Source organism: Ilyonectria robusta (genome assembly GCF_021365365.1).
Source record: "Ilyonectria robusta strain PMI_751 chromosome Unknown BGZ61scaffold_1, whole genome shotgun sequence".
Lineage (NCBI taxonomy): Eukaryota > Fungi > Ascomycota > Sordariomycetes > Hypocreales > Nectriaceae > Ilyonectria > Ilyonectria robusta.
The window spans coordinates 4,696,000-4,722,097 of record NW_025764435.1 but is presented as its reverse complement, the minus strand read 5'-3'; the positions used below and the strand labels follow the sequence as shown (position 1 = coordinate 4,722,097).

The 26,098-nt window shown below is 55.8% G+C and overlaps 10 protein-coding genes across 10 annotated transcripts; 4 read left to right on the top strand and 6 right to left on the bottom strand.

Annotated features, from left to right (window-relative positions):
- Nucleotides 1-15: 15 nt before the first annotated feature.
- BGZ61DRAFT_409163 (uncharacterized protein) lies at nucleotides 16-5,000 on the bottom strand. Its single transcript, XM_046243208.1, has 6 exons — nucleotides 4,415-5,000; nucleotides 3,817-4,362; nucleotides 2,406-2,625; nucleotides 1,148-1,339; nucleotides 382-1,096; nucleotides 16-332 (listed from the first exon to the last, which is right to left on the bottom strand). The coding sequence occupies exons 1-6, from the start codon at nucleotides 4,813-4,815 to the stop codon at nucleotides 124-126; spliced, it is 2,283 nt and encodes a 760-aa protein (XP_046113086.1). The 5' UTR covers nucleotides 4,816-5,000; the 3' UTR covers nucleotides 16-123.
- A 203-nt stretch (nucleotides 5,001-5,203) lies between these two features.
- BGZ61DRAFT_439894 (uncharacterized protein) lies at nucleotides 5,204-6,939 on the bottom strand. The gene has a single exon (XM_046244409.1). The coding sequence runs from the start codon at nucleotides 6,631-6,633 to the stop codon at nucleotides 5,608-5,610; it is 1,026 nt and encodes a 341-aa protein (XP_046113085.1). The 5' UTR covers nucleotides 6,634-6,939; the 3' UTR covers nucleotides 5,204-5,607.
- A 1,080-nt stretch (nucleotides 6,940-8,019) lies between these two features.
- Nucleotides 8,020-8,801, top strand: BGZ61DRAFT_30334 (uncharacterized protein). The gene has a single exon (XM_046238710.1). The coding sequence runs from the start codon at nucleotides 8,247-8,249 to the stop codon at nucleotides 8,721-8,723; it is 477 nt and encodes a 158-aa protein (XP_046113084.1). The 5' UTR covers nucleotides 8,020-8,246; the 3' UTR covers nucleotides 8,724-8,801.
- A 79-nt stretch (nucleotides 8,802-8,880) lies between these two features.
- Nucleotides 8,881-9,783, bottom strand: BGZ61DRAFT_337755 (uncharacterized protein; the record flags this gene model as incomplete). Its single annotated transcript, XM_046239071.1, has 1 exon — nucleotides 8,881-9,783. One exon carries the CDS (start codon nucleotides 9,781-9,783, stop codon nucleotides 8,881-8,883), a length of 903 nt encoding a protein of 300 aa, XP_046113083.1.
- Nucleotides 9,784-10,411: 628 nt separating this feature from the next.
- On the bottom strand, nucleotides 10,412-11,850 carry BGZ61DRAFT_471630 (aspartic peptidase domain-containing protein; the record flags this gene model as incomplete). Its single annotated transcript, XM_046248246.1, has 3 exons — nucleotides 10,412-11,296; nucleotides 11,407-11,474; nucleotides 11,526-11,850. 3 exons carry the CDS (start codon nucleotides 11,848-11,850, stop codon nucleotides 10,412-10,414), a joined length of 1,278 nt encoding a protein of 425 aa, XP_046113082.1.
- Nucleotides 11,851-12,957: 1,107 nt separating this feature from the next.
- On the top strand, nucleotides 12,958-14,686 carry BGZ61DRAFT_339288 (RIO1 family-domain-containing protein; the record flags this gene model as incomplete). Its single annotated transcript, XM_046239216.1, has 2 exons — nucleotides 12,958-14,523; nucleotides 14,579-14,686. The coding sequence occupies 2 exons, from the start codon at nucleotides 12,958-12,960 to the stop codon at nucleotides 14,684-14,686; spliced, it is 1,674 nt and encodes a 557-aa protein (XP_046113081.1).
- Nucleotides 14,687-15,094: 408 nt separating this feature from the next.
- On the bottom strand, nucleotides 15,095-18,205 carry BGZ61DRAFT_439888 (fungal-specific transcription factor domain-containing protein). The gene is made up of 8 exons (XM_046244408.1): nucleotides 17,881-18,205; nucleotides 17,475-17,729; nucleotides 17,178-17,418; nucleotides 16,837-17,124; nucleotides 16,536-16,787; nucleotides 15,590-16,483; nucleotides 15,414-15,532; nucleotides 15,095-15,362 (listed from the first exon to the last, which is right to left on the bottom strand). The coding sequence occupies exons 1-8, from the start codon at nucleotides 17,978-17,980 to the stop codon at nucleotides 15,265-15,267; spliced, it is 2,247 nt and encodes a 748-aa protein (XP_046113080.1). The 5' UTR covers nucleotides 17,981-18,205; the 3' UTR covers nucleotides 15,095-15,264.
- Nucleotides 18,206-18,404: 199 nt separating this feature from the next.
- BGZ61DRAFT_439884 (uncharacterized protein) lies at nucleotides 18,405-18,707 on the top strand (the record flags this gene model as incomplete). The annotated part of the gene is made up of 1 exon (XM_046244407.1): nucleotides 18,405-18,707. A coding segment is annotated over one exon (181 nt), but the record flags the coding sequence as incomplete, so codon positions are not given.
- A 244-nt stretch (nucleotides 18,708-18,951) lies between these two features.
- Nucleotides 18,952-22,936, top strand: BGZ61DRAFT_471627 (RNA dependent RNA polymerase-domain-containing protein; the record flags this gene model as incomplete). Its single annotated transcript, XM_046248245.1, has 3 exons — nucleotides 18,952-19,927; nucleotides 19,983-20,765; nucleotides 20,811-22,936. 3 exons carry the CDS (start codon nucleotides 18,952-18,954, stop codon nucleotides 22,934-22,936), a joined length of 3,885 nt encoding a protein of 1,294 aa, XP_046113078.1.
- Nucleotides 22,937-23,502: 566 nt separating this feature from the next.
- Nucleotides 23,503-24,730, bottom strand: BGZ61DRAFT_30270 (S-adenosyl-L-methionine-dependent methyltransferase). The gene is made up of 2 exons (XM_046238701.1): nucleotides 23,617-24,730; nucleotides 23,503-23,567 (listed from the first exon to the last, which is right to left on the bottom strand). Exons 1-2 carry the CDS (start codon nucleotides 24,636-24,638, stop codon nucleotides 23,528-23,530), a joined length of 1,062 nt encoding a protein of 353 aa, XP_046113077.1. The 5' UTR covers nucleotides 24,639-24,730; the 3' UTR covers nucleotides 23,503-23,527.
- Nucleotides 24,731-26,098: the final 1,368 nt, after the last annotated feature.

Below are 26,098 nucleotides of genomic sequence, written 5' to 3'. Positions count from 1 at the left end.
AGAGTGTTACACAGAAGCTTGGCTCTTCAATGGCGACCAGGCAAATCGGTTGTAAAGGTAAAGGCATACCTGGCGCTCGCATCTAATGTATCAAATTTCCAACTCGCCCCCACGACTTCCGGCTTATTCGGAAAGAAAATCAAGGATGGAATTAAAAGTAAACGTGTGCGAGTACCCGTAGTTCAATCCATGGCCCGCGCCAGGCACAACAGTAGCATTGAACCGGGATGCGTGAGGGAAATACTCCTTGGAGGCATGAAGCAGAGACGGGAGGTCCTTGTCAACGCCGGCGGTCGCATAGCAGTCACTTCCGCAAAAGGGGAGGTCGCGCTCTGTCAATCATCAGCATCAAACTTCCCAGAATATCAAGGCCGCACTCACCGCCGGTAATGACCAGCACGGGGCCGGTGTACGCGCTCTTGACCGTGACGGGCGCGCCCACGGTGAGCAGTTCGGCCGGAGCGGCGGGCTGCCCCATCAAGTAGGAAAGGTTCAGCATCACAGGGTCAAAGTCCCCGTCGGAGAAGAAGTTGATGTACATGCTCGTCGTGGAAGCCGACACAACATAGCCTTCCGGATACTGGCCAGCCAGTAGGGGCGAATCCTTGACGGGGATATAGTTGTTTCCGAGGAGAAATTGAGGGATGAATGAGAAGATGTGAGAAAACCCAGTCAGGACGATGGCGTCGGTCATTTCGGGGTACATGTTTGCCAGCGCATAGGTCATGACGGATCCAAACGAGTGGCCAATGTGTATAACCCGGTCAAATGTGGTGTGAGCTCCAGCAATTTCCCCGCTGGTCGCTTTTCTCGTCAACTCACGGAGAGCAGCAAGTTCCAGGAACACTTGAATCTCATCGATGGGGTGGCCCTTCGACGAAGCCCCGATGCCCAATCGGTCCCAGGTGAGAGTAGAATATCCATGCTGGTCAACCGCCTTCTCCACATAGCTGTAGTTGTAGTTGTTGTGAGGAAAATCCCAGTATCGGCGGTCGAACCCAACGCCATGGGTCATGATTTGCAGCTCTTTCCCGGGTCCATTGTCGGGCTCGCAGTAGGTTGCCGCAAGTTTGTAGTTACCAGAAATCTTCTTGACCTAGAGCGCATTAGCCATCAAGGTGAATAAAATTGTAAGACAGCAACGTACTCCAGTCTGCTTGAGCGTGGCGTAATCCCGCCCCTGCTGAGCCATGTTCAAGAAGAGTGATGTGACCTCGATCTTGCTCACAGGCGCTTCGATGTCAAATACGGCGTTTTCAGCAGATAACGAAACAGGGATCATGATATCCTTGCACTTCCTCGCCGAACCGACGGCGAGGAGGCTGAATAAAGCCACAAGCTTAAACATAGTGGCGGTTTCGAAATGAAACAAAAATAAGGAGCGAGTGTAACGAGCGTGGGTGGTGGTTCAATTCTCCAAGCCACAACACCAACAGCGGCCTGAACCGTCTTATACCCAACGCAGGTCTTCCCCTCTCGTGATGGCAGCCATTGGAAATTGGTGTCTCACCCATGCTTGGGGATGATTGCTCTACAGGGATCCAAATGCTCACCCCTAGTCGCTGAAACCAGGGCATCAGAAGCAGGCGACGATGCCGCCTTACCAGTCTTGGAGGCGATTTGAGGATCTCTCCAAAGCCGATGATAGCTCCGATCGGTTGAAAAGATTATCTGTGACAAATACATGCGGCCGGTCGTCACGGAAGCGAGATGCAGCCCAAGCCGCACCTCTGTCACGGTCCTTGGCTAGATCCAGGACAGGCCCACGCAGCGTGATCAAACAAATGCACCTAAGCCCCATGCGCAACTCGCATGACGGTGGAAATGTAATACAAGAGGGGATTCTATTAGGAAGACTGGGTTTGATTGACAGGAACCAGCGGAGAAAAAGAAATGTGCATCTAGCGCCCGCTTCTCTAATTGAGATCTACTCTCGGCAGAGACTATCCCGTGGTTAGTCGCCCGTGCCATCTGAAGATCTTCGCGCTTCGGTGCTTTAGGACAGAGTAAAAAAGGTCGAAGCCGCGATGAGCGGTGGTAGCAAAGGTTTATTTCTTCAATTTAGTCTCCAATGGCTAATCTGGGGTGGAGGATACTGGCCGATGGAATTGGCGTCGGCCGAGCCCGCGTCCGTATGATGAAGGTTTTTATTAGTCCAAGACTTGCCAATGCAGGCTCCTCATTTATTGCCGTCGCGTTTGTTAAAGGAAGTTTCGGGAGTAGATCTAGTATCGCGATGTTGACGATTGTTGTTTTGGCGACCACAAGGGTTTGTATCTAGTACCTGGGGAGGGAGGCCGATCAGGAAATTAGTTTCGCGCGTTGTTTAGTTACCCCTTTGTCCGCAGATCGCTGCAGGCATATGGCGATCCCATTTAATATCCGGGAGTTGTCTTGGACAGTACAAACTTTGATTCGGACACATGAGCGCTGTGAGAGGATATTGCGATGCGCTTGCGGCCCGGAGCCAGGACGTGTATCGTCAGGTCATTCACGGCCATGAACTCCCTATTCTTGAAGATATACAAGCATGTGAGAAAGGTCGAAGATGGGGCCAAGTTTGAGATATCGAAACCTTCCCGAGGTGAGACATGATTCCAAATAACAAGAAGAAACACTTCCCCTCTTCCCCACATCTCGGACATGTCCGCCTTTGCATCGACGTCACCCCAAAAGCGGTTTTCAAACATTGATCAAGTTGCTACCAAGCTGTAGCCTCTGATCACCCACTTCCAGACGATGAACTCTACTACAGGCTCTCAACCATGCCCGCCGTCTATCCACATTTCCAACTTGGAAGAGTGGTCGCGAGTCCTCCACTCGCGTCATCGGCCGCTTCTAGTTCATCTCAACGCGGACACCACCTGGCTGATCCAGCTCCCCTATCCCGCCGCAGTAACACCTCCAGCCGGCCGTACTCATTTCAACATCGTGCTCGACCCGTGGCTTCAAGGACCGCAAAGCGATGTGGCCTGGTGGTTCAGCACGCAATGGCACGCCGTCCCGCCGAGCGTCGCCACCGTAGCGGACCTGAACGCCGCTTTGCGCGAGGTCGAAGGGGGCCCGACTAACGGAAGTTCGGAGAATTCGGTGTCGTTTATCGATGCGGTAATCATCTCGCACGAGTTTACGGATCACTGTCACAAAGCTACACTTGAGGAGCTTCCTCCGGATACCCCAGTCCTTGCATCTGATGCGGCTGCCGATCTAATCCGCGGCTGGGGGCATTTCACGCACGTACTAACGGCACAAGATTTAAAAGAAGGCGAGAAATGGACACGGCTATGTGCAAACGTACTCCCCAACTGGGTTGGAATAGGCCGAATCACATCGCCGGGGAACGCCCTATACTATCACTCTGCCATCCTCGTCACAATCCTCCCCAGTCATGAGCTACCTGACTCACGAGCCGAGGCCATCATCTACTCTCCACACGGCATCAACTGCCAAGACCTCTCGATAGTCAGGAAATCCGGCCTTGAGACCCTAGCGCTCCTCCATGGAATGCACGACGTGCGGCTATGGATGGTGAAGCAACTCAATCTAGGGGCGCTCAACGGCATCCGCGCTGTAGCTGCGAGCGGTGCCAAGTATTGGGTTGCTACGCACGACGAAGTCAAAACTGAAGGAGGTTTGGTTGCACCGTTTCTCCAGAGAACGCAGTATACCTTGAAGGAAGCCGTGGCGCACGCAGAGTCTCAACTGGCAGATTCTGAAGCTACACCGTCATATACTTTCGTGGAACTCGGATCCGGAGAAGCCATTATGTTGAATTAACATCTATCGTCGCTATCCCCACACATCATCCTTTACAACTCATCCTTGGCATCCAACTCCATCTGCAACTGGGTCGCAATCCCCGCCGCCACAAAGGCCCCCATGGCCTGGGCTTGCACGACCGCCCTCTTCATCGTGGCCGCGTCCCCAGCGGCAAAGCACCCCTGCACACTGGTCTCCCCAAACGGATCGTTGACTTTGATGTCTCCCGACGGCAAGCACTCCAGCCCCAGCTCTTCGATGAATGGCGCCTTCTGCGCGATACTAGGGTGGTTGGCGATGAACCCTTCCATCTTGGTTGTGCCGTCCTCGAAGTGAATCGTCACCTCGGGGCCGCCGTCCTTGAGCTGGAAGCGGGTAATCTTGCGGTTGTCAAAGTTTATCTTGGTGCTGTGAAGCTTTCCTTGTACATCGGCATGCAGCGCCTCGTTGTCGTTGGTGTAAACGGTGACACTCTTTGCGAGGCGCTTGGCCATCGGGGCGATATGGAGGAGCATTTCGGGTGCGTTCAGGAAGCCTCCAGCAAGAACGCCAGCTGACTCGGCACCACGCTCTTCAAAGCCGTGGCAGAAGAGACAATGGAATCTGTGGGATATTAGAATCAGGGAATACAGGTGGCCGAAATTGTGTCACTTACATGCCACGCCCCCAGCACTCCTCATACCCTTCGGGTTGACCCTCCATCACATCCCAAATGCCCGTTCCCAAGCCCAGCTTCTTACCCTGGTACACAGCGCCTTTGCTATCAACGGCCTCGAACACGCCCGTGTCCAATTTCCGGACCGACTCGACGGTCGCAGACTTGAACTCGATGGTCTCATAGCGCCTCAGCAGGTCAGCCTTGGCCTTGGCCCGGAACTCGGCCGGGTCCACGTGGTCGAACCCCAGGACGTTGTGCATGTGCGTTGCTCGCTCATTCCGATACGATCCGGAGTCGAGAACGACGGCAGTGTACAGTTGGCGGGCAAGGCCGGTGGCGATAGCCAGGCCAGCAGGGCCGCCACCGATGATGAGAGCGTCGTAGATCGTCGCCCTCATCCTCTAAGTGGTGTAGTGTTTTTGTAAGCGTTTGTGTGTAATAAGGAAAGAATGCTCTAGGTAATGATGGACGAAAGACGCGGTATTTTTGCAGGATAAAGTATAATCATGAAACTCTGTGTCGTTACGATCTTCAGTTTATATTCTTTTCCAGAAGAGTCTGAAAATCTCCGGCCGGAGACATTGACCCACTGGCCCGGACGCGGGGTGGGGCACTCGGAGACATTATGGGCATGTTGCCTACTTGGGTAACTTAGTGAGGCCAAAAGGCTCACTTATGTCGGTCGAAGAATTAATAATACGACTGGTAAGGAATCTCTCAGGGTATTCGGATCATGACAAGCTTTTTTATTTCAAGTTTTTTATTTTAAGAATGAACAATGGATAAATCGGGTTTGGCACGGATAATAATGCTCGTGTTATTGTAGATATTTGAGTAAAATGCGCTCGGCTAGCCAGCGAACAAGTACAAGAAATGACAACGCTCTATACAAGACTATGCAAGCGGGTCCGTCAATGGACGCGTTCTGTACAAGATGATACAGTTAGGTGGTCCGCAAGGATGCCTCGATCCGCGATGCTCAAGCGGCCACAACCGCGAGCTCCAGCGGGCAAAGCACGCCTTCGGCCATCCCATCCATCCATCCATCCACTCCACCCTTTTCACCTCGGAGCACTCGCGACTCCCGGGAAGGCTAGGTTTGTGAGGACCAGTCCGCGGCGGGGCTCTCCCGCCGGCTGCAATGCTCAGAACCCCGACGGGGCACGGGGGGGAATTCTGAGGCGGACCTGTTACGAGTCGTCACCTAGCACGACCCAGGCGTCCGAGGCCGGGGCGGCTGCACTGTCTCGGACCTCCCGCTGAGAGGGGAGGTCGTCGAGATCGCTGTCGGAAAAGCAATCGTAGTCGGAAAGAATATCGGTAATCAAATCGGGCGGCTGTGACGTGTCGACGTCAATGTCAGGCTGCGAGCCGTTGAGCTCGTAGATGACGCGGAGGGGCGCAAAGATGCGCGAGGTGCGAGTCGACGACGGCTGCAGCGAGCCGTCGTCTGAAGGGTCAGAATCCGTAGAAGACAAGAACTGGGCGATGGTCTGGTCGCCGCCCAGGTCGGTGAAGGAGAGGTTCAGGTGCAGCTGGTCCAGGTCGTCCCAGCCGCGCGCCTTGTTCCTGCGCGACCGCTTGGCGGGGCGGATGGAATAGACGGGCTCCTGGTGGTCGATGCTGTTGAGGTCGAAGCCCTCGCCGCGGTCCTGCTCGTCGTCGTAGAGCAGACCCATGCGGTAGAGCTCGGCCACGTCGGCGTCCTCGTTCACGGGGGGGTTGCGTCGGAGACGCTTGGCAGTGGCGGCATCGCGGAAGGCGTCCTCCCGCTCGAGGGAGGGCGTCCGCACGAGGCGGTAGCGGTCGCTGGGCAGAGGGACGGCGCTGCGGGCGAGGTCGCAGCCCTCGGACTTGTCGTTAGACCATCGGGTGCGAGTCCGCGGCGTGCGCTCTCGCAGGGCGGAAGCCGCAGCAAAGACGCCGTTGGCGCGGAGGTCAGCCTCCAGACGGACCCGTCGGGTCACCGGGTTGGAGTCGCCGCAGCGAGAACACTGCGATTCACCTCCGACACGGTTGGGACAGACGAGCCCGAGGTCCTTGCAGACGTAGCGGCCGGAACCGTGGGCGTACCGCTTGGCGGCAGCGCGGACGAGATAGTGGCGCGAACGATGGGCGTGAGGCTTTGCAAAGCCGCCGTCCACTGGGAAGTGTTTGTGCTGGGTGAGGGAGACGGGAAGGACTCCAGAACTGGTGGGAAGAGTGTCGATATCCATGATGGAGGAGATGGGATTATCTTTTATAAATGGGATGGGCGGGGGGGATGAAGTGAGGTTGTCGATGGCGCGTGTTGTTGTCAAAGGGCGTCAGCGATGGCGTAACTTGGGGCGCCTTGTAAGTCGGTGGTGGAAGCCTGCGAGGCTGCGGGCCCGGGGCTGTCTCAAGCAGAAGAAGAAGTTGCGTGCTCGCCGCTAAAGGGCGTAGGACTGGGGCTCTGGTGTCAGAGGGTTGGAAGATGGGCGAGGCATCTGGAACAATCGCCGGGGAGGCAAGCATTATATCACGACGACGGGCGGTTCGGCTGATTGGACGAGCGGCCGAGGGAGTCATCTGCACCAAGATGGTGTCAACGGGGGCAAGGATCTCGTCCCCTCCACGGCCGGAATAGTGGTTTGTGGCTGCCAGGCCCCCGTTGGAGCCTTTACCCAGACGGCACAGTCCAGTCCAGTCCAGTCCATGGTACAGACTGACTGGGTTGGTTGCCCAGCCATGTCGTGAGTCACCATCATTTCACTGACTACAATGTCGCGACCCGGGCAACAACGGCAACTCCTGTAAGCCTAGGTATGGACTAGCAGAAGGCCTAGAAGAAAGGCAGAGGTGCAAGTGGCGGAGCCTGGCACCGATAAGTTAGCTAGCTGGTTGGCACCATCTCCAGCCTAGCTTAGTCGGCGTCCATCACAGCGACATGAGACGACGCTCACACGCTCGCCCAGTCCACGCGGGGGCCGGAAGGTCTCTGATACGGCGATTTAGCGATAAGCCCAGCTCGGTTCGCGTCGTGCCTGGCAGTCAAAACAGGGCGCATGATGCTTTGAACTCCGGGGACGCCTCGTCGCCGTGGGCTGCAGGGTGTCTTTGTTGCGCCTTGCCACGGGCCGTGTACATGAGCTATACCGGGAACTCCAGGCGATCCACGCCCGCCCAGGCACTCGGAACCGGTATTGAAATGTAGCAGGCTGCAAGCCATCCATCATCCATCAGCGGCCATGTGACGGCCTCAATGATGATACCGTGATTGGCCGGTGCAGTTGGGGGTCGCCTCCCTATTACCGTCCACGCGCCCGACTCTCCCACTACTCGATGACGATAAGACGAAAAGTGGGTGTCGTCATCCACCAGCCCGGGGTGCATTTCCAGGCTTTAGGGCGTTTTAGGGGACGTCACAGCCTGGGGGATCAACCCTGTGCCCTGTATCTGCCTGCGCGGCCCACCAGGTGCTGCACTTTCGGGGAGGGGGACAAAGGCCTCCGGGGGGGCTGCACGGCTAATTGTCAGCTCGGCTCAGCTCCGCCCCCGGAGGAGGAGTCATGCCGGGCAGTGCGAGAGTCACTCTAGGGCGCTGGTTGGAAATGGGAGTCAACAAGGCGTTTGCTGGGGGTTGGTCATTGTTTTACTTTGCTTGCTATTTCCTGAGGCATCCAGTTTCATGTTATGTCATGGAAGATTGCCTCTCTATTCAGCATCCTCCGTTTGGGACATCCATTGAGCGTGTGCCTCCACCCGTTCCCATGATCTCGATCCGCCAAGACGATAACTTGGCTGTCCTCCATCACATCCAAAGTACCCATCAGATACAACTTCCACATCGGGAGAAATCTCTTATCAAATGCACGAATCGCCAACCTGTGACCTCCGCAGATACGTCCTCCGGGCGGATATTGATACGGCCAGAGGCTGGCTCCCTCGTGCTCCATCCGCACATCCCGATAAGGCCCGGCACCGTCTCACCCACTCAGACGCCCGGACAGCTCCCGTTCGGGGAGGGCCTCAAGCGCGACTGGGCCTCAAGTGGATGGATGCGACTGTGACTGTGACTTGTCGCCTGGCAGAGACTTTGGAGCCAGGCTCCATTCCATTCATGCACCCCCGTGGCAAGAATCTCGTCCATTCGCCCGTCGTGAACATCACACGCGCCGGCGTTCATGCTCTCATTCACACCACTGACCTGACTCAGCCAGGGATGGACGGGTATGCAGATATAGCCAACCAACGAGCCACACCCGGCCGCCCCAAACGTGTGCCGTGCCGTGCCTCGACATCCATCATAATCAATCATGATATTCAATTCGTCATACTTTTGTGAATCTCGATGGTCGTTTCCTTTCCATCCTTTCCGATCCCACCTGATCCTCCCAGGCACCATCAGTCGTCCTCGACACACATTGACAGTCTCCCCACACTTCTCCCATTGTTCCGTTCCTCTTCCCCTTCCTAATACGCTCTCATCCTCCCAACCTCACCTACAACCCCTCCAGGTACGTCTTCACATCCGTCATTCCAATCCCCCGCTGGAAATTCACCGTCGAGTCCTTGTCCCACGCCACGCCCCGGCCCTGCGCAAAGGTATCCCGGTACTTGACCATGGTATTGGGGTCCTCGTCCATCTGCCGCCGCAGCTCGGCGGCGTCCCACAGCTCGCGCCGGAACTTGATCTGAAAGTGTTGATCCAGCAGGTCGGCCAGCCCGCCGTATGAGATGGTGTCCCCGGCCGTGTACGCCACTTGACTCTTGATGTCCTGCGGATCTAGCACCACGTCCGCCGTCACTCGCCCAATGTCGCCCGGTGTCGTCAGCGTGATGCGGTTGTCCCAGCTCCCCAGCGCCCTCACTGTCCTCGCCTCCAGGTCGACGACGCCAAACTCGGGCAGGAACAGGAAGCTCATGAACAGGCCCGTCGACACAATCACCCAGTCCAGCTGCGACTGCGCCCGCAGGCCGCGCCGCACCTCGAGCTGCTCGTCAAAGAGGTCCTGCGAACTGCCCTCCCCAATCACATCGTAGTCCATTCCAAACTGCCAGGGAAAGTAGCGCTTCACCTTGGCCTCCAGCACCGCCTCCAGGAGCTTGACTTGCGTTCCCGCCGGGAGGCCCATCCCGTTGCATGACAGGATGGTGTCGAATTTCGAGAAGATGGCGGCCAGGTCCGACACGGACGCGCCCACGACGTCGGCGGCCTCAAAGTCGACGCCCAGCGCCCGTATGCGCTGCGTGAGCTTCTTCTTCTCCGGCGCGGCCGAGTCCAGCGTCGCCTGTCTCAACAAGACAGAGACGCGGGTGTTCTGGCGGCGGGGGTGACGAGCCAGCGCCTCGAGCATGCCGAGGCCCAGCTCGCCGGCGCCCAGAACGAGGACGCTGTCGATCATTTTCTGTGCCGGGTTGTGCAGTCGTTCCAGAGCCTGTAGGTTGGCAACCGAGAGTTTGAGCGGCGGTTGGACTGACATATCTCGCGGGCGAGCATCTGGATTATAGCCAAATAGCCTGCGACTCTGACCATTCCCGTCTTACCGACTTAGGAACAAGGTCGGATCTCCTCCCGCGCCGCGCCATGGGGCGCTGTGGGGATGCCTGTAATGCCCGCGTCTCCGTGTCGATCCGACCTGTTGGGGATGAGCCCATGTCACATCTGGAGTGGCGCTCAACCGCAGACCACTTCTGCAGACTACTTTTGCGCCGCCACTCCAAGCCATTCGTCGGTGAGTTACCCTGGACCATCGCCGTGAAAGCGTCCTTATGTCCATAAACTCCGCCGTCGTGGGGCTCTTGATGAGAAATCCATTTATCAAGTTCCTCCGCTCCCATGTTTGGATTTGTAAGATCACTTGGCATCACTTTTTATCCCTCAGACAGGGTTGGAGATTGTATTAGTCCACCTGTGTAAGTACACTACAACAGCCAAGAGTCGAGACCACGCATTCCACAAAAGTAATCACTAGTGGCAAGGAACACTTCATAACATTTAACTAAATCAACCCAATACTCAATTTTAATACTTCATGAAGGAACTAGAGGCACTGGCTTCTTGTTTGCAAAGCCAACCGTCTTGGCTTTTATGTTAAACACCACAAATTGAGCCTTCAGCAGAATGTTGCCGAGGATCGCAAACCCTATGCCCTTTGATGTCTGGAGTCCACCATAACACGAGCCGCCGCCTACCGGTCCATAGCTCATGTAGGCACCCGGAATCTTGCCTCGGTACGGACCGAGGCCGAAGTAGAAATCGGGAAGCTGTGCCGTGCAAGGGAATACCATGACTCCCATGTACGGATCCATCTTTGCGCCTTTGACTTTGGCGTAGTAGGCGTTGACAATATCCGTCGGGGCCAGGAGGAGCGTGGTCCCCGTGTCGACAATGGATATCCAGTTGAACCTTTTGTATGGGTTTGCGCCAATTTGGTAGCCGGTGAGCGTAATCTGCCAGAACGGGCTGTTCGGATTAATCGGGTTGTAATAAATGGAGCCGGTGTATTCCGTCTTGTCGATGTAGCCGAAATTGTAGGTCCCCGGGAGCCCCTTTTGAAGATTAGCAGTAAATATCGGCTGGGCGAGGCTGCTCTGGACGTTTTCAAAGTACGTCTTTTGCTGGGTTGGGCGGACGCTGTTGAGAGAGCTAAAGGCCATGCCCATGATGCCAGAAGAAAAGGTATCATCGGCAATCGACGACGAGACTTTGGTTGCAGACTGGACTGCCTGGGAGTTGACAAACGTGTCACCGATCGCAACCTTGTCAGTGTGGACGGTGCCACTGGCCCCTGAGCCATCTCCGTACGTCAGGCCCCAGGAGGCGCCTTTGACCAACTTGCTCGTCGTGGACTTGCGAGGGCGGTACAGGATATGGCCCACCGCCATCGCCTTGGGGGTTTCGCCGGTAAAGTCCAGCTGCATATAGTTAGCTGGGGGTTGCTGTAGGAGGACTAATATCCTCACAGATCAGCGGACCCAGTATCTAGGTTCAAGAGTGTCGACTGAGGCGGGGTGCCTAGGCTGACCGGTATCACGTATTGAGAGTCGTAGTATTTTGTCGGAAGTGACTGGGCGGTGCCGAATTTACCAGAAGCTGTCGGATAGAGGTCAGAGGTGAACGACACAAGCTAGGAACAAGACTGACTGTTTACGGCCTTGATCTTTGGGGTTGGTACCATCATGGCCTCGACGGCTTGTTGCACGGCTGCCGGCGGAGTCCTGTGATACTTGCCGAATGCGTGGGCCATCTCCATTGGGACGCCTAGGCCATGGTATTCGTTGTTCTGGATCTGCTTGAGCTTGAATTTCTTTCCCTTGGGGTTGGCTCGGGCGTATAGGGAGCGCGGTGCGTCCTCTTCCCAGTACCCTTCTCCAACCTCCTCTAAGGACCGCTTATCATGGCAAGAAGGAGAGGCATTGACGCAATTACTGAATTGCGCGGCAGTAAGTGCAAGCAAGGACAGTTTCATGATGAATTGCAGAGATGATGGATGTCAGGAGATCTGGCGAGAGAACGAACAGGATCTTCAAGATGCACTATCATGTATATTACAATATTAGGCTGGACAACTGGGCCAAAATGCATTTTCCATGAGTCGAAATAGAGCTTCGCTTGTCAAAGCCCATCTCAGATTGCATTCGTCAAGTGGAGGAGATGCCAGTATGTGCCAATGGCCCAGTCCCATGGTGTAGATCGGCAGTTCTATGGCGAGCTGGAATGAAGCCAGTCTGGGCAGCTAAGGGAAGAGGAATGCCAAGCGAATCTAGCGAATCTACAGCACGGCGGTCAAGACCAAGCGCCCGCATTCCTAGAAACGAGACCCCGGCGGGATCGAGACGGGTTCGGCCAGGGCTCTATCTGGGCCGGGGCACAGTGGTAGAAAGTCTCCCGCAAACGGGGATTGATCTAGTCCACTGTGAGGCGCGGCCACGCGGCATTGGGTTTGTTCCGCGTATGGTTCCGGACAGTCAGGACTCCGGAGTTTTAGTTATCATCTTGGCGCGCCCAACGCTGCAACGAGCGCTGCGACTCGGAAATCTCCAGGTGGCGCGTGTCTACTCCCGTGGTGTCTCGGCAGAGGGCGCCGGTGTGGTTCATGTGATTTTTCTTCTCGCCTCGGATAATGAAGGTTGAAAAGTTGACCGAGCCTTGGAGGAGCAAGCGTCGAGGTGAGTGTTGGTGCAAGCGACATTCATCATCATGACTGGATCTGATGATTCATCTCTGGTAGCGTCCCCACGTAAGCGGGAGTCATGGCAATTTGCCATTAGACTCGGGTGTTGGATATGAGTCGAAACCACATCATCGTCGACGCCTGAATTGTGAGCGTCATCATGTATGTGAAGTGAGTCTTGGGTGGACGAGTCTATTGGACGAAATGACGGATGCTGAGACCCTGACTCACTAACACAAAAAAGATTACCCCGCTAAAAAAATGAAGTCCTCGCACAACTTAGAAGTGTCGCCGATAAGATAACCACCAAACCCCGCGACAACTCTCAAGGTGGGACAGAAAATTCCACAACCACCAGGATTCAAACAACACCCAACCCTCACCCACCGTCCGCAAGCAATCATGGATCCCGCCGCAGATGCGAGCGCGGCCTCGCCCGCGGCTCCTCACCAGCCGCCCTACAACTACACCGCGAGCCAGGGCTACGAGCAGACCAGCGACATCCCCGCCGAGCTGCGCATGCCACGCGGGGCTCCGGCCGACGACGATGCGGCCGACGACGACTTTGACGACATCTTTGACGACGATGCCGACCTCGACGACGAGGAGTGGGCCGCCGACGCCGGCGATCTCACCAAGTCATACAACCGCCAGCGCCAGCTGCACGGCGACAGCGACGGCGTGGCCCTGCTGCCGCGCTCCAACCAGCAGAAGCCCACGGCCAACACCTTCGCCAGCGTCGACGACCAGATCTCGGCCCTCTCCAAGCACGCGGCCAAGATCCGCCTCGACTCGGTCAAGCAGGACAGCGACAAGGACAAGGACAAGGGCGACCGCGCCACCAGCGACCAGGTGCTGGACCAGCGCACGCGCATGATCCTGCTGCAGATGATCAACCGCGGCTTCGTCAGCGAGGTCCACGGCGCCATCAGCACCGGCAAGGAGGCCAACGTCTACGGCGCCGTGCTGCACGACGACCGCTCCGGCGAGACGACCCACCGCGCCATCAAGGTCTACAAGACGGCCATCCTGAGCTTCAAGGACCGCGAGCGCTACATCACCGGCGAGCACCGCTTCAAGGGCGGCTTCGACAAGGGCAACAACCGCAAGATGGTCAAGCTGTGGGCCGAGAAGGAGTTCCGCAACTTGCGCCGAATCCACAGCGCCGGCATCCTGTGCCCGGAGCCCATCAGCCTCAAGCTGCACGTCCTGGTCATGGGCTTCCTCGGCGACCGCAAGGGCTGGGCCTACCCCCGTCTGCGCGACGCCACGCTGTCCGGAGACGATGTCGACCAGCAGTGGCACAAGCTCTACGTCCAACTGCTGGGTCTCATGCGCCGCATCTACCAGGTCTGCCGCCTCGTGCACGCTGATTTGAGCGAGTACAACATCCTCTACCACGACGGAAAGCTCTACATCATCGATGTCTCCCAAAGTGTCGAGCCCGACCACCCCAGGTCGCTCGAGTTCCTGCGAATGGATATCAAGAACGTCGGAGACTTTTTCCGAAGAAAGGGCGTCGACACCCTTGCCGACCGGGCAATCTTCAACTTCATCACCGCTCCCGACGGAGCCGTCGAGGAGCCCGAGATGACCAAGGCCATCGAGGTCCTCTACGAGACCCGCACGCCCGGAGCCGACGAAGACCAGGACCAGCTCGAGGTCGACAACGAGGTGTTCCGGAACCAGTACATTCCTCAGACCCTCGAGCAGGTGTACGACATCGAGAAGGATGCCCAAAAGGTCGGCAAGGGCGAGGGCAACGACCTCGTCTACAGCAACTTGCTGGCCGACCAGGTAGTTAAGCCGAACGATGCCGAGAAGAAGGAAGGCGAAGAGGAGAGCGCGTCAAACGACGAGGATGGCTCAGGTGCTTCGCTCGACAGCGACGACTCCGACTACGACGAGAGCCGGTTTGAGAAGGGCACTCCCCGTGGACGCCGCTTCGAGGATAAGGACGAGAAGAAGGTATCTCCGCCAGTCTCCACCCCCCATGAACAGATTGGTGCTAACCTACCCACAGCAACACAAGCAAGCCGTCAAGGAGGCGAAGCGGGAGAAGCGCAAGGAAAAGATGCCCAAGCACCTGAAGAAGAAGATTGTGTCTAGCACATCGCGCAAGAAGAAGTAGACCAGCCTGCCCCGTGGGGGCTGACCCAAAAGCAACCCGTCTTGGGTCCTGGCCAAAAACGTGCCGGGATCAAATGAGGAACTGCAATCGGATGATGAGCCCTGATTTGTCGCTCAGGCGTCGGAGCAGAGATGGTTTGGCATTGGGATCGCCCGGTGTGTAACCTCTCTTGTCCCGGCTGCCGGCTGCGATCTGAACGCCTCCGGGTGTGAGGACGATCAAAGAGAGCGCTGACGATTGCGAGACGTGGGACATGCAAATTGCGCTGTGGATGGAATCATCAAGCGATGACATCGGGCGCTGGCTGGTGGTGTCGCCAACATGAAGACTTTTGAGTCCAGGCACATCACGGATACACAGCCATAGTGAACCACACCCTCAAAATATAAAGACTGAACGTCATTTCATGAGTCGTTCCGTAATCGCTCGTTCTTTCGCGCCTTGACATGCCCGTCATACCTGGTTCCAATTATATACAAATACCCGTAGTGAAATCAATCCTCCATTCCAATAATACCCACGCCCGCTCGAGTCATTTTGAAGGTCCGATTTGACCAATTCGACATTAACAATAGATACTAGAAATAGAACTGCTGCTGTGGCTGTCCAGGGGGCGGCTGGGCCAGGAAGTCAAAGTTCAGCGAATCCATGCCCGTGTTCCACGGATCGGGCGATTCTGGCAAGTCAGCCGCGCCGTCTACGAAGGCTTGCGGGTGGGAGCACATACCACCCCAGATGGACTCGTAGAGGTCCATTGGCGCCATGTACTGCGTGGGATCTACAGTGATTGCGCCCATGTTATCCAGTTGGAGGCTGTTGGGTTGCATCTGTTGACCGTATGGGATCCTGTTGTACATGTTAGAATGAGATCATATTAGGGTCGAGTTCAAGACATGGACTTACCCGGCGAAATCCTGCAATGTAGCGCCTCCGTTTTGCATCTCTGCCATAGCTAAAGCAGCATCCTCTCGCGGGTCGGATCCTTGAGGTACGCTGCGGAACTGTCCATTGTTCGGGGTAATAAGCTGGCTTCCAGGTCCGAAGGGAAGCATTGGTGTCCTGGTCCCGCTACCACTGACAGATGAGTCTCCCTCTCTTTTCAAGTTAGAGCCGACAACAGAACCGTGGTCGTAAATATTCTTCAAAGCGGTCAAGGCTCTCCATAGAGGCCCAGATAACTCAATGTCCTTATCGGTTGTCATGACGTGAGGCTCGGGAGAGCTAGCATCCTTGGCCGCCGTGGCCGAGAGAGCGGCGATCAAATCACCCTGGAGCTGCCGAACTTCCGGGTCGGTCTTGCTCTCGGAGAGTATACCCAGCAAAAGGGCAGAAGACAAGCCATGGTACGTAAATGCCCAGCTCCTGGTTGGGATGGCCGACAATTGATGCATGGCCAGGAACATTCGGACCGTTTCGGTCAGGTTGGTTTTGCATCGGTCCGCTAGTGACTTTTTCTGTTCCGGGTCCATCTCACAGTCCCTTCGTAGAGCCGGGCGACAGGCGACAGATATGACAAAGGAGGTATGGAGGCGGATGGCATAGTGTTGTAGTCTGTCGAGTGCCGTCTTGCAGCTTTCTTTGAATTGAAGCTGGGGGCATGTTCGAGTGCGGAGTGCTTCCACAGCGTCACAGTTTTCCACAATCTGGTCGTACGAAGTGGTGGAAACCACGTCCGGTACGAGCCGGCGAGAGATGATGTCCATGAGGTGATACATGGTCTCCAAGTAGGATAAGTTGCCATTGGGGGTTGTCGAACTGACAGGGATCGGGCAGCAGGGGAAGTTGGTCATCGGACACCTAGGAAAATCGGTTAGCCATGGAATTGACGACCTGCCATAACGGGCCGTACCTATCAAAAGACAGTGATGTTAGAGTATCATGCCAGACAACACTCCACCAGAGTCTTCGCCGGATCATCTCCTTCGATTGGGTGTTTGGCGGGGTGCTGTCGCGACTTTCGCTGGGCGTCGGCCTATGCAGGCCAAGTGATTGGGCGAGGCGACATGTCAGCCCCATCAAAGCCCAGGAGGCCTCGGCTTTCATATCGTTGAGGAGAACAAAACAGGTCAAAAGAAGGGCTTGGATTGAGTCGAATGAGGGCCTGAAATTATGAGTCCAAGCAAGTTAGATGAAGAGTCTTGAATGCGTACCTGAGGAGGAAATTTCCGAGCCGGAGGAAGTGAAATGAAATTTGGATGTATCTTTGGGAGTCCCGAGTACGGATGTGGTAGGGCGATTCATGATACTGCGAACCTACTGCCAAAACGGCGAAGAGAATGGCAAGCCAAGAAGCAGTGACGGGCTTTGTTGATCTGACACCGTTGGTCGCATTACGGGAGCGATCCTCGAGGTAGACCATGAGTTTTGATTCGAGTTCATCCACATCCATCACAAATCCCCAGAAAGGCTGCGGTATTTCTTTGTAGGCACGGAACAGCCTGGGGGTGCTGATGAGTACGCTGAAGGGGGATCTAATTGGAGGCTGACTCACTTCATGACCTCTCTGTCAGAGGGCAACTCGTTGGAAATGTCCTGGGTCATTCTTTGGAGGTGGTGGGCTGACATCAACGGGAACGGAGCTGATGTGTCCAAGCCGAGGATGGACCGCATATCCTGGCGGATGTCAACATTGTCGTTTTTGGTCATGGGCGACGACTGCTCCCGAAGCAAGGCGGGAATGCTGTTCTGTCCCAGGTAGCGGTCCCCCGCGGATTCTGGCTCATCGATACTGGCTGTGGTGTTTATTAGTGGCGTGACCCAGGGGCAGAGATGAGGAGATGAGGCGTACTGATGGTTCGTGGCCAGCTATCCTGGCGTTCGACTTTGCGGACGACCTCCTCACGAGGGTCAGAGAAGGAGTGAGTCCTCTTCCGATTTGACTGGCTTGCCTCGGAGGCCGTGGACGGGTTCTTGGCCGTGGCCGTAGAGGAGCGGTTGGGCTTATAGGAGCATAGCCGAGGATGTTCTCGCTTGACGCAGTTCTCGCAGGGCTGCTTGTTATCACACTTGACCTTGCGTTGGCGACATGGCCAGCAGGCGGTACCTGTCGGGCGATGATGAGTTAGAGGAGGAGGAGGCGGCGGAGGAAGCGGACGAGGCGGAGGTGGGAGAGAAGTCGGAGGGCACCCGCCATCGCTCGGAGGCGAGACAGCGACGGGCATCGGACGCGATACAGGCAAAGAAGAACGGCGTACCATAGCGGACCTTGCGGTGAGAATGGATGATGCGGCTGGCCTCCTCGGGCGTCAGCTCATCAATGGCGACCCGGTCCTCAGGACTGGGGTTGTCGTCCATGATTCAGGCAGGGCAAAGCGGGTGAGTGGCTCCAGATGGTAGCCACACAGCAAGGCGACGCGACAGTCCAGACGGAGCGTGAGCGGATGCTTTGGCTGCAAGTGCAAGACGAGGGATCACAAATGCCGAACTCCGAGCAGCTCCATGCGGCGGCGAGGGGAAAAGACGGGCGGAGGGCGGTGATGGCGGGGCCGCTCGGCTTTCATCTAATGGTCACCAGCAGAGTGTTGCTGTGTTTCGGTTGGACGAAGCCTTGGCGGCTAGGATATTTGGTGGGGAATCACGAGCCGGAGGGTGGGTTAACCCGGTGCCGAGATTTGGTCCAAGGGAGCGTGGTTGGTTTCGGCAGGTGCTTGCGTGCCAGTTGCCAATCGTGCACCAGGTAGGAGGAACTATAGACCGCCATGGTACTTTAGTTGGCCATCATGTTTAGGCTGGCTTCAATTCTTAGTTTGCACACTTGCATGGATAGCCGCAGCTGTAGCGCACTGCCTACAAGTGCCTGGCAGCTGGCAACCTTAAGAGTTGCACCGAGTGTTGATATGGCCATGTGTGCAAACAGAGAGCCGCCAAAACCGCCCCCATCCAGTACGCGCCTCACGTGAATCATGGTGCTCAAGTTGCCAAACCGGGCTGAGAGGGATTCACTGTAACACGACAGAACAACCCGCAGCACAGCACAGCACAGCGCTGCTGTCGAGCTCGGCATCTACATCCTAATTTCCACACGCGTGGATTCCTCACCCTCCTCATCCCGACCTCTGTCTTGGACGTGCCATTCGTTCGGCACCATTGGCGGGCTTCCTACTTGCTATTCTCGGGAGAGGCGCCGAACCTCCAGCTTCCCCGCCACAGTCACCCTCATTTGGCCTTGTCGCAGCCCACTATCACGACACTGCACCGGCGCACCTTGCTAGTTAGTACGCGTCTCTTGCCGCCACCGGTGCGAGTTACCGGTTCTCTCTCTCGCCATGGCGGCAGCTCTACCCGTGTCCAAGAGGCAGCAGGCCCTGGACGAGGTACGTCGTACCATTGGGTCGCTGAATTCTGATTTCGCGCTGCATATCCCGATTCCCGACCCCACTATGTCGCCTAGCAAGCGTCGCCAGCAGCGCCGCAGCGACGAACAGGACCGTGTCAATGCAATCTACAGTCGGGTTCAATTCCTCCATTTCAAAGATCGCCAGCGTCTCTCCACCAGCATTGGCCGCTTCCGCGAACAGGCCGACCAGTTGCTCCGGGAGTGGACTTCTGACAAGCTCAACTCCAACCTCAACTCCAACCTCAATGCCAATCCCGACGCCGCCCCGACACTCGACCCACTTCGCGTCCCCAGAAGCCTCGAGGAACGGGCCGCTCTCCAGATCCTTCTCCTCGAGCTACTCCAGAATGTCAATTCTCCTCCGACCCGGGCTAAGCGGCCATCCCCCGAGTTTCCGGACCGCAGCCCGAAGCGCCCCAGGCCCCAGCCATACCGGGTTGCAGATAGCCTTGATGACATCCCGGTTCGATCTAGACCCTCGATTGGCGTCTCATTGGCATCATCGACCCAATCACGGTCTTCCTCTTTCATAAGCCGATGCGCGACAACTTCCTCTTCTAAGCTGTCTTTTGCATCCAGCGTATTCTCTGCTGCCGATGAGGTTGCCTCCAACAGCCAATCCTCCTTTGAGTCTGTCAGCTCTCGCAAGACTATTCAGGTTGCGCCTGTCGCGTACAAGCAGCCACTTGACGACTCTTTCCGTCAATATGACACTCAACCGGATCCCGAAACGCCCCAGCGAGCCCGACACAGGCACCGCGATGGCCCCTTGCCACTTAGCAGCCCAATCTCAACATACTCCAGCGTGCCAGATATAGCAGAGATGCGCACTCCGATTGTTGATGCTAGGTTTATGAAGGAAACTGCGTCACCTACTTTAGCAGATCGGTTATCCCGCGTATGGCGTAAGTTGGCTCTAGTTCATTCCTCCGTTCAGTATCCCTCTCTAACATCAGGCAGCAAAATTCCCCGTCCCGGGATTAAACCAGGCTCCGTTCATCATCCTCTGGGAGTTGACACGAGCTGCAATCCACTGCAACGTCAACTTGGCTGAATGGGATATTCAGTACCGGCCGAGTGATGGCTGGCACGATCAGACCAAGTTCAGAGGGAAGATAATCTCTCATCCTCTGTTTGTAGGAAAAGGCCTTCCTCCTCCCTGCGATGCAACCTCTTGGACAGCAGGCTTAGGCACTTTCAGTGCACACGACAAGACGGTCACACTATCCGTTGAGCTGGTTTACAGCACGGATGAATCGGGTCCATTGTTCCGTCCCAAGCTTCAGCCACCTAGACTAGAGCTCGGCCATCGATTGAGTCGTCGTTTCGGAAGTGATCGATTCATGGAAGTAACCATGCCGTCGCCAAATGGAAAGGATGTCCCATCAATCGTCAAGAAAGACCCTGAAGGCGCTGAAAAGATCATTCGGTGGCTAACCGATAAGCTTCACTATTTTGTGGGACGCTCTTGGGTGCCGTTCTATACCCGCGACATGAAGAAGACTACCAAAGACCCTCAGAATCCTCAGAAGACTCGCAACATCTTCCAAGAGCGCGTCCAATTCTTTGCCGTTGACGGCATCAGCTTTCGACTGCCTCAATCCCAGTTCCCACTACCGCAAGAAGCACTGTCTTTGTCAACTCGGACAAAGATGAGACGTTGCGATCTCTTGGGCTGGGCTGTGAGTATCGAGAAAAACGCGAAGCAACCCGTTCCCAAGCTTTTTTCCCGCCTTGCACTCAGTAAGTCACCCGCAAACTAATCAATGACCGTGCTAACATTTTCAGGCCTCAGCAGGACGTGCCCGACGATTGTCCTGGAGCGCCATCAAATTTACAATCGAGCAGCCGATCTGGTGAACAAAAAAGTCATGAACGATGGCATCGGAAGAATGTCTCGCAGTGTTGCTCGAAAAGTGGCAACTCATCTTGGCCTTTCGGAAACCCCATGTTGCTACCAAGCTCGAATTGGGAGCGCCAAGGGTATTTGGATTGTAGATGTGGAAGACGATGGACTTGACGACAACGATTGGATTGAGACGTATCCATCACAACGAAAATGGGAATGCGACTTTGAGGACATTCACCATCGAACCTTTGAAGTCCGGAACTGGCCAAGGGAACTGAGGTCAGCTTCTCTCAATGCGCAGTTCATACCAGTTCTCGAGGCACAGTCTCGGGAACCTGGAAAAATGCGACAAGCCATTGCGAAACACCTAGTCGACGGTTTGCGGATGGAACTCGACGGCCAAATTACTGCCATGAACCACCCCATGGATCTTCGCGCCTGGATCAAACGAGCCGGGTCTTCATCGATTGGCAGCCTGTCCCAGGGACACGTTCCATTCATCGCTGGACTACCTGAAAGAGATGAAGACGTTGTCGCATTTCTTCTTGATTCAGGGTTCGACACAAGCAAAAACGCGTTTCTCAAGGATCTCACGTGGGATATGCGAAAGAGGCAGACCGATCAACTCAAAGCCAAGATGAATATCAGGATCCCCCGGTCGACCTATGCCTACATGGTTGTTGACTTTACCGGGACATTGGAAGAGGGCGAGGTCCACCTTGCGTTTTCGTCCAAGTTTCAAGTTGATGAAGAATCCGACACGCTCTTGGACGGTGTCGAGGTGCTTGTTGCCAGAGCGCCCGCCCACTTTGTGAGCGACATCCAAAAGGTTAAGGCGGTTTTCAAGCCAAGCCTAAAGAGGCTGAAGGATGTCATTGTGTTCTCCTCCAAAGGAGACTCCCCTCTCGCCGACATGTTGTCCGGAGGCGACTATGATGGCGACCAGGCTTGGGTTTGCTGGGACCCTGAGATCGTTCGGAATTTTACCAATTCGCCTGTGCCCGCGCAGCCTGACCTACTCGGTTCAGGTTATCTTCAGAAGTTCAACCGAACCTTTCAATCCATCATGGATACGAATGCGGACATTGACAGTGCATGCGCCACCTTTTTGCACTCGGCCATCTCCTTCAGCATGAAACCGTCTCTGTTGGGAATTTGCACCTCTTTCAAAGAGAGGCTTTGCTACTACGAGAACAGCGTCAGCAGCGAGCGCGCGGTCGCCTTGAGCACTTTAGTTGGGCTCCTTGTCGATCAGAGCAAACAGGGCTTACTCTTTAGCAACTTCGACTACGATCGGTTGAAGAGCGATATGCGTATGAGAGCCAGAGAACCCGAGTATCTCAATGAGAGGAGCTCAAATTACGTCAATAGGGATGGTACAATCCATATCCTGGATTTTCTCAAGTTTGACGTCGCGAATGTCATAGTTGAACAGTCGCTTAAGGGCTTTTCCAAAACCATCAACGTGTCCAGCGTAACGAATTGGGACAAGGAACTGGTGCTCCTGTTTGACGAGTATGAGGGTTACAGCAAGCAATCTAAAATCTACAGCGCCCTCATAGCACACCTACGCTCAAGCATCAAGGCTGTGGAAACGAAGTGGAAGGTGACCATGGCTAACAGATCAGACACAAGCAGTGATTTCAGTACCAAACTCAGGGAGATTTTTGAAGAATGGGTTTTGATCCAACCCCCGAAAGAGTTGATGTCATCCAAGACGGTCATGGGGCTCCTTGATCACTGGAACAAGGATCCTGCCATGAGCAAATGGGCACTGCTCAAAGCATCCACCATGTTTAAACTGTGCCATCGGAGTGGGTACAAAATGGTGTGGCGGCTTGCAGGCCAGCAACTTGCTCGGATCAAGGCAACGGCATCTCGGGGAGATGGAGACGTGAGCGCGGTGACAATTACCGCGCCCATGTGGAGTGTTTTGAGACCCGACACCAAGCGGATCACGGGGCTTGCTGCTCGACGCGGGAGTGGTCAGGATAACGAGAGCATTGCTGCCATTGAGGAGATTTCGGAGTTTGATGATAACGGCACTCAGATCGACGATTCCTAGACAGCTGTTCTAGACGAGATGATGATTAGAGGCGGCGATTTTTTAGGTTTTGAGATGACGATGACGACGACGATGACGAAAGATACATGTGTGTCATGAAAGAACGGGAGGTCGCGGTCGGGTTGGACAGATGGGCAAGACTCTGTTTTGACATGGCGGCCTCACCTGTTTAGGATGCTCACTTCAGAGAGATTGGTGCCGCCGCAGCTAGAGTTTTCGCTGTGGCGACTGTTAATGGACATTTTCTGTACGGTTATAGATGCGAGTTGTTGAGGGATACCCCGGGTGCGATAGATATTGAGAGGTTGGGTTAGAGGCTTCTAGACTAGACGTCAAGACTCGGATAAAGACCTGTTTCTTACTTTCCCGTGATGATGGAATTTCTGGCTTCATCGGTGGGTCTAATATATGGACATCTCATATTTAACGGCACTGTTTCTTCGTCTCTTGGCTGGAGCGCAATGTCGCTGCTCCTAGCACGAACAATGGACAATTCTTGTCTTTGCACCTTATTATCACTCGGCCACTCCAAAGAATACTGATGTAAAGGGTATATTTATCGGCTTCATTTACTGAGATCCTTCATCACGGCTACTCAGCTGGCAGCGGTTTCCGGCCATATACAATTGTACTGCACACGCGTTAGCAGAGAACTGGGTTCAGGAGATGGCATCACTCACACTTGACACCAGCCAAAGTTGGACTTCTTCCTCATCTCCCGGCGGAACTCGGCCACCAGCACCAGCACCTCCTCGCGCTGCCAGCCCATGACCTGCGTCAGGAGAAAGACGGCGAAGCCCTCGATGCTCTCGTCCAGGGCCAGCTGGAACAGCAAGCCGGCCTGCTGCAGCTTGGGCTCCTGCGGCCACCCGTGCATCGGCGCCTTGACCTTCCTCTCGACGATGTCGACGAAGCCCGCGGCCGCCATGTTGTCGCGCATCGTGTGGCCCTGGCTCACGGTGAACGACCGGCCCATCTTGTCGCCGCCCGCGTGGAAGACGTCGGCCCAGCGGTTGAAGATGTGGTCCGCGGCGAGGTCCGCGTGGTCCGACTCGATGCGCACGTTCATCTCCAGGTCCTGCATCCAGCCGCCGGGCTTGAGGTGGCGGAACGCCTTTGCGTACAGGGCCTGCCAGTCGGGGATGCTGCCGTACAGCGCGCGCATGTGGACAAAGTCGAAGTGGTCCGCCGGCCACGTCCAGTCCAGTAGGCAGTCGTCGATGACGAACTCGACGTTGGGCGGCGCCCAGGCCGGCTGGATCGGGCTGAGGTCGGTGCCGATGACCTGGGTCGCGGGGAACTGGTCGCCAAAGTCGATGGCCCAGATGCCAGTGCCAGTGCCAATGTCCAAGACGCGAGCGGGATTATCTCCAATGGGCGCGAAGAACAGCTCGTCGTCGAGCGTCATGAGCAGCGCGTTGTGGATCATGTCGAGGCCGCCATTCTGCTGGTCGTCGTTGGGCGCCCAGTACTCGGTCGTCTTGATGTTCTCGTACGTGCGGCCGTGGATCTTGCGGTAGTCGAGGATGCTCTCGGAGATGGACGCGGTAGACGTGTTGAGGCTGGCGCCGCCGATGGCAGAGTCGGCATCCGTGGTGTCGTCGCCGTCGTCAACCCCGGGGTCGGCCTCGATGGGCGGCGAGGAGCCGGGGTTGTCTGAGGGAGACTTGGGCGACTTTCCGGGCGTGCTGCGGTCGGCCATGATGGACAATGAGGGACACTTTACGTGCAGGATCCGGCAGTAAGGAACCTGGAGCGGCAGAGTTGCGTCTCAGATCCGATGGTGTTCGTGAGGGGGCGGGGATTTATCACATCACAACCCCCGTCCCGCGAGCCAGTCAGTTCTCACAATGGCCGATCATGCAAGTCCCTGTTAGCCCTAACGACTCAACGAGCTTCTCCGTTCGGAATCACACTGCAGCTAGAGAACGGCCCCTGTCGCGAGGTTCCCAGCTGGCCATTGACTGCTCGTGCCGTCGCAGGGGGAGCGGCTGGATGCATGTTGCGTGTCGCGGGGAATTGGGAGAAGCGAGGGACTCTCACGGCGGCTGTTTTGGATCGAGGACTCGGTGTGGGCTTAGATGCTTCTCCTCTAGATTGTGTCTGGCGGCTATGACAAGAGGCGATCGATCTGTGACGCTTGATATTTGACGCTTGATATTTGACGCTTGATATTTGACGCTTGATAGTTGACGCTTGACGCTTGACAGCTCGTGATAGTGGAGAGAACTAGGCTAGAGCGGCCCGTTCCGCACTAAGTGGCTCGGCGTTGCGGGCGTCGCGGCTCAACTTGTCCCCTCGCAAGATGGATTAAGTTACAGTCTTTCCTTTCGAGGGTTGATGGCGCATAGGGATAAAATCCATTTTACTTGATTTAACTAGAGTAAAAATTACATGTCAAGTTTGCGTCGACGGATATCAACTAGACGAGATCCATCGACCCTCGTCCTCATCATGACTTGTCTTCCCTCGAGACATCTACCAGCCAAGTCATCATTCAAGTCACATCCCACAGTGGCCCCATCTGCAACTCGCAACTCATCGTTTGAGGCTACATGTCACAGTTTCCGGCCATGAACCGTTAGATCACCTCACCCGTCCCTCAGGTTCTTAGCGACAACTCCGTCTGTTTCGCAGTCATGCCACAGACCAGCCCATGACACTCCGACCCGCCGATTGGTTTAGTACCTGGCTTGAATTCCTCCCCGCGACCAACAGCAAGCTATCCAGACCGATAGGCGACGCATTCTAGAACGGATATACGCCCTCCGACATGACAACCGACCCATCAACTCGGATACAACACATTCTGCAGGCTATGAATAGTCCGCACAGGGCCCGCGCGACCCACATTTTGTTCTTCTCGTCTGCGTCGTCATCGCGGTGACGTTGGTCCTGATCCGATCCGGCATCCCCCCACATAGACCCGGGCCCCGTCCGTCATTGACAACCGCTAGACTCCAGCTGACGCGTTCTCCACTACAGGGAATCAACACCCCAACCACTCGCTCGACTTGACTGAAACATTTTGCGGCTCCCGGTGTTGTATTCGTAAATTCCCGGGCGAGTAACATGGCTTTGTCTCGGAGCATCAGAGACCCCAGGGGAGTACAGACAACTGGTGCCGTGTACAACCCCCGGCCGGGAAGTATTCAATAGTCA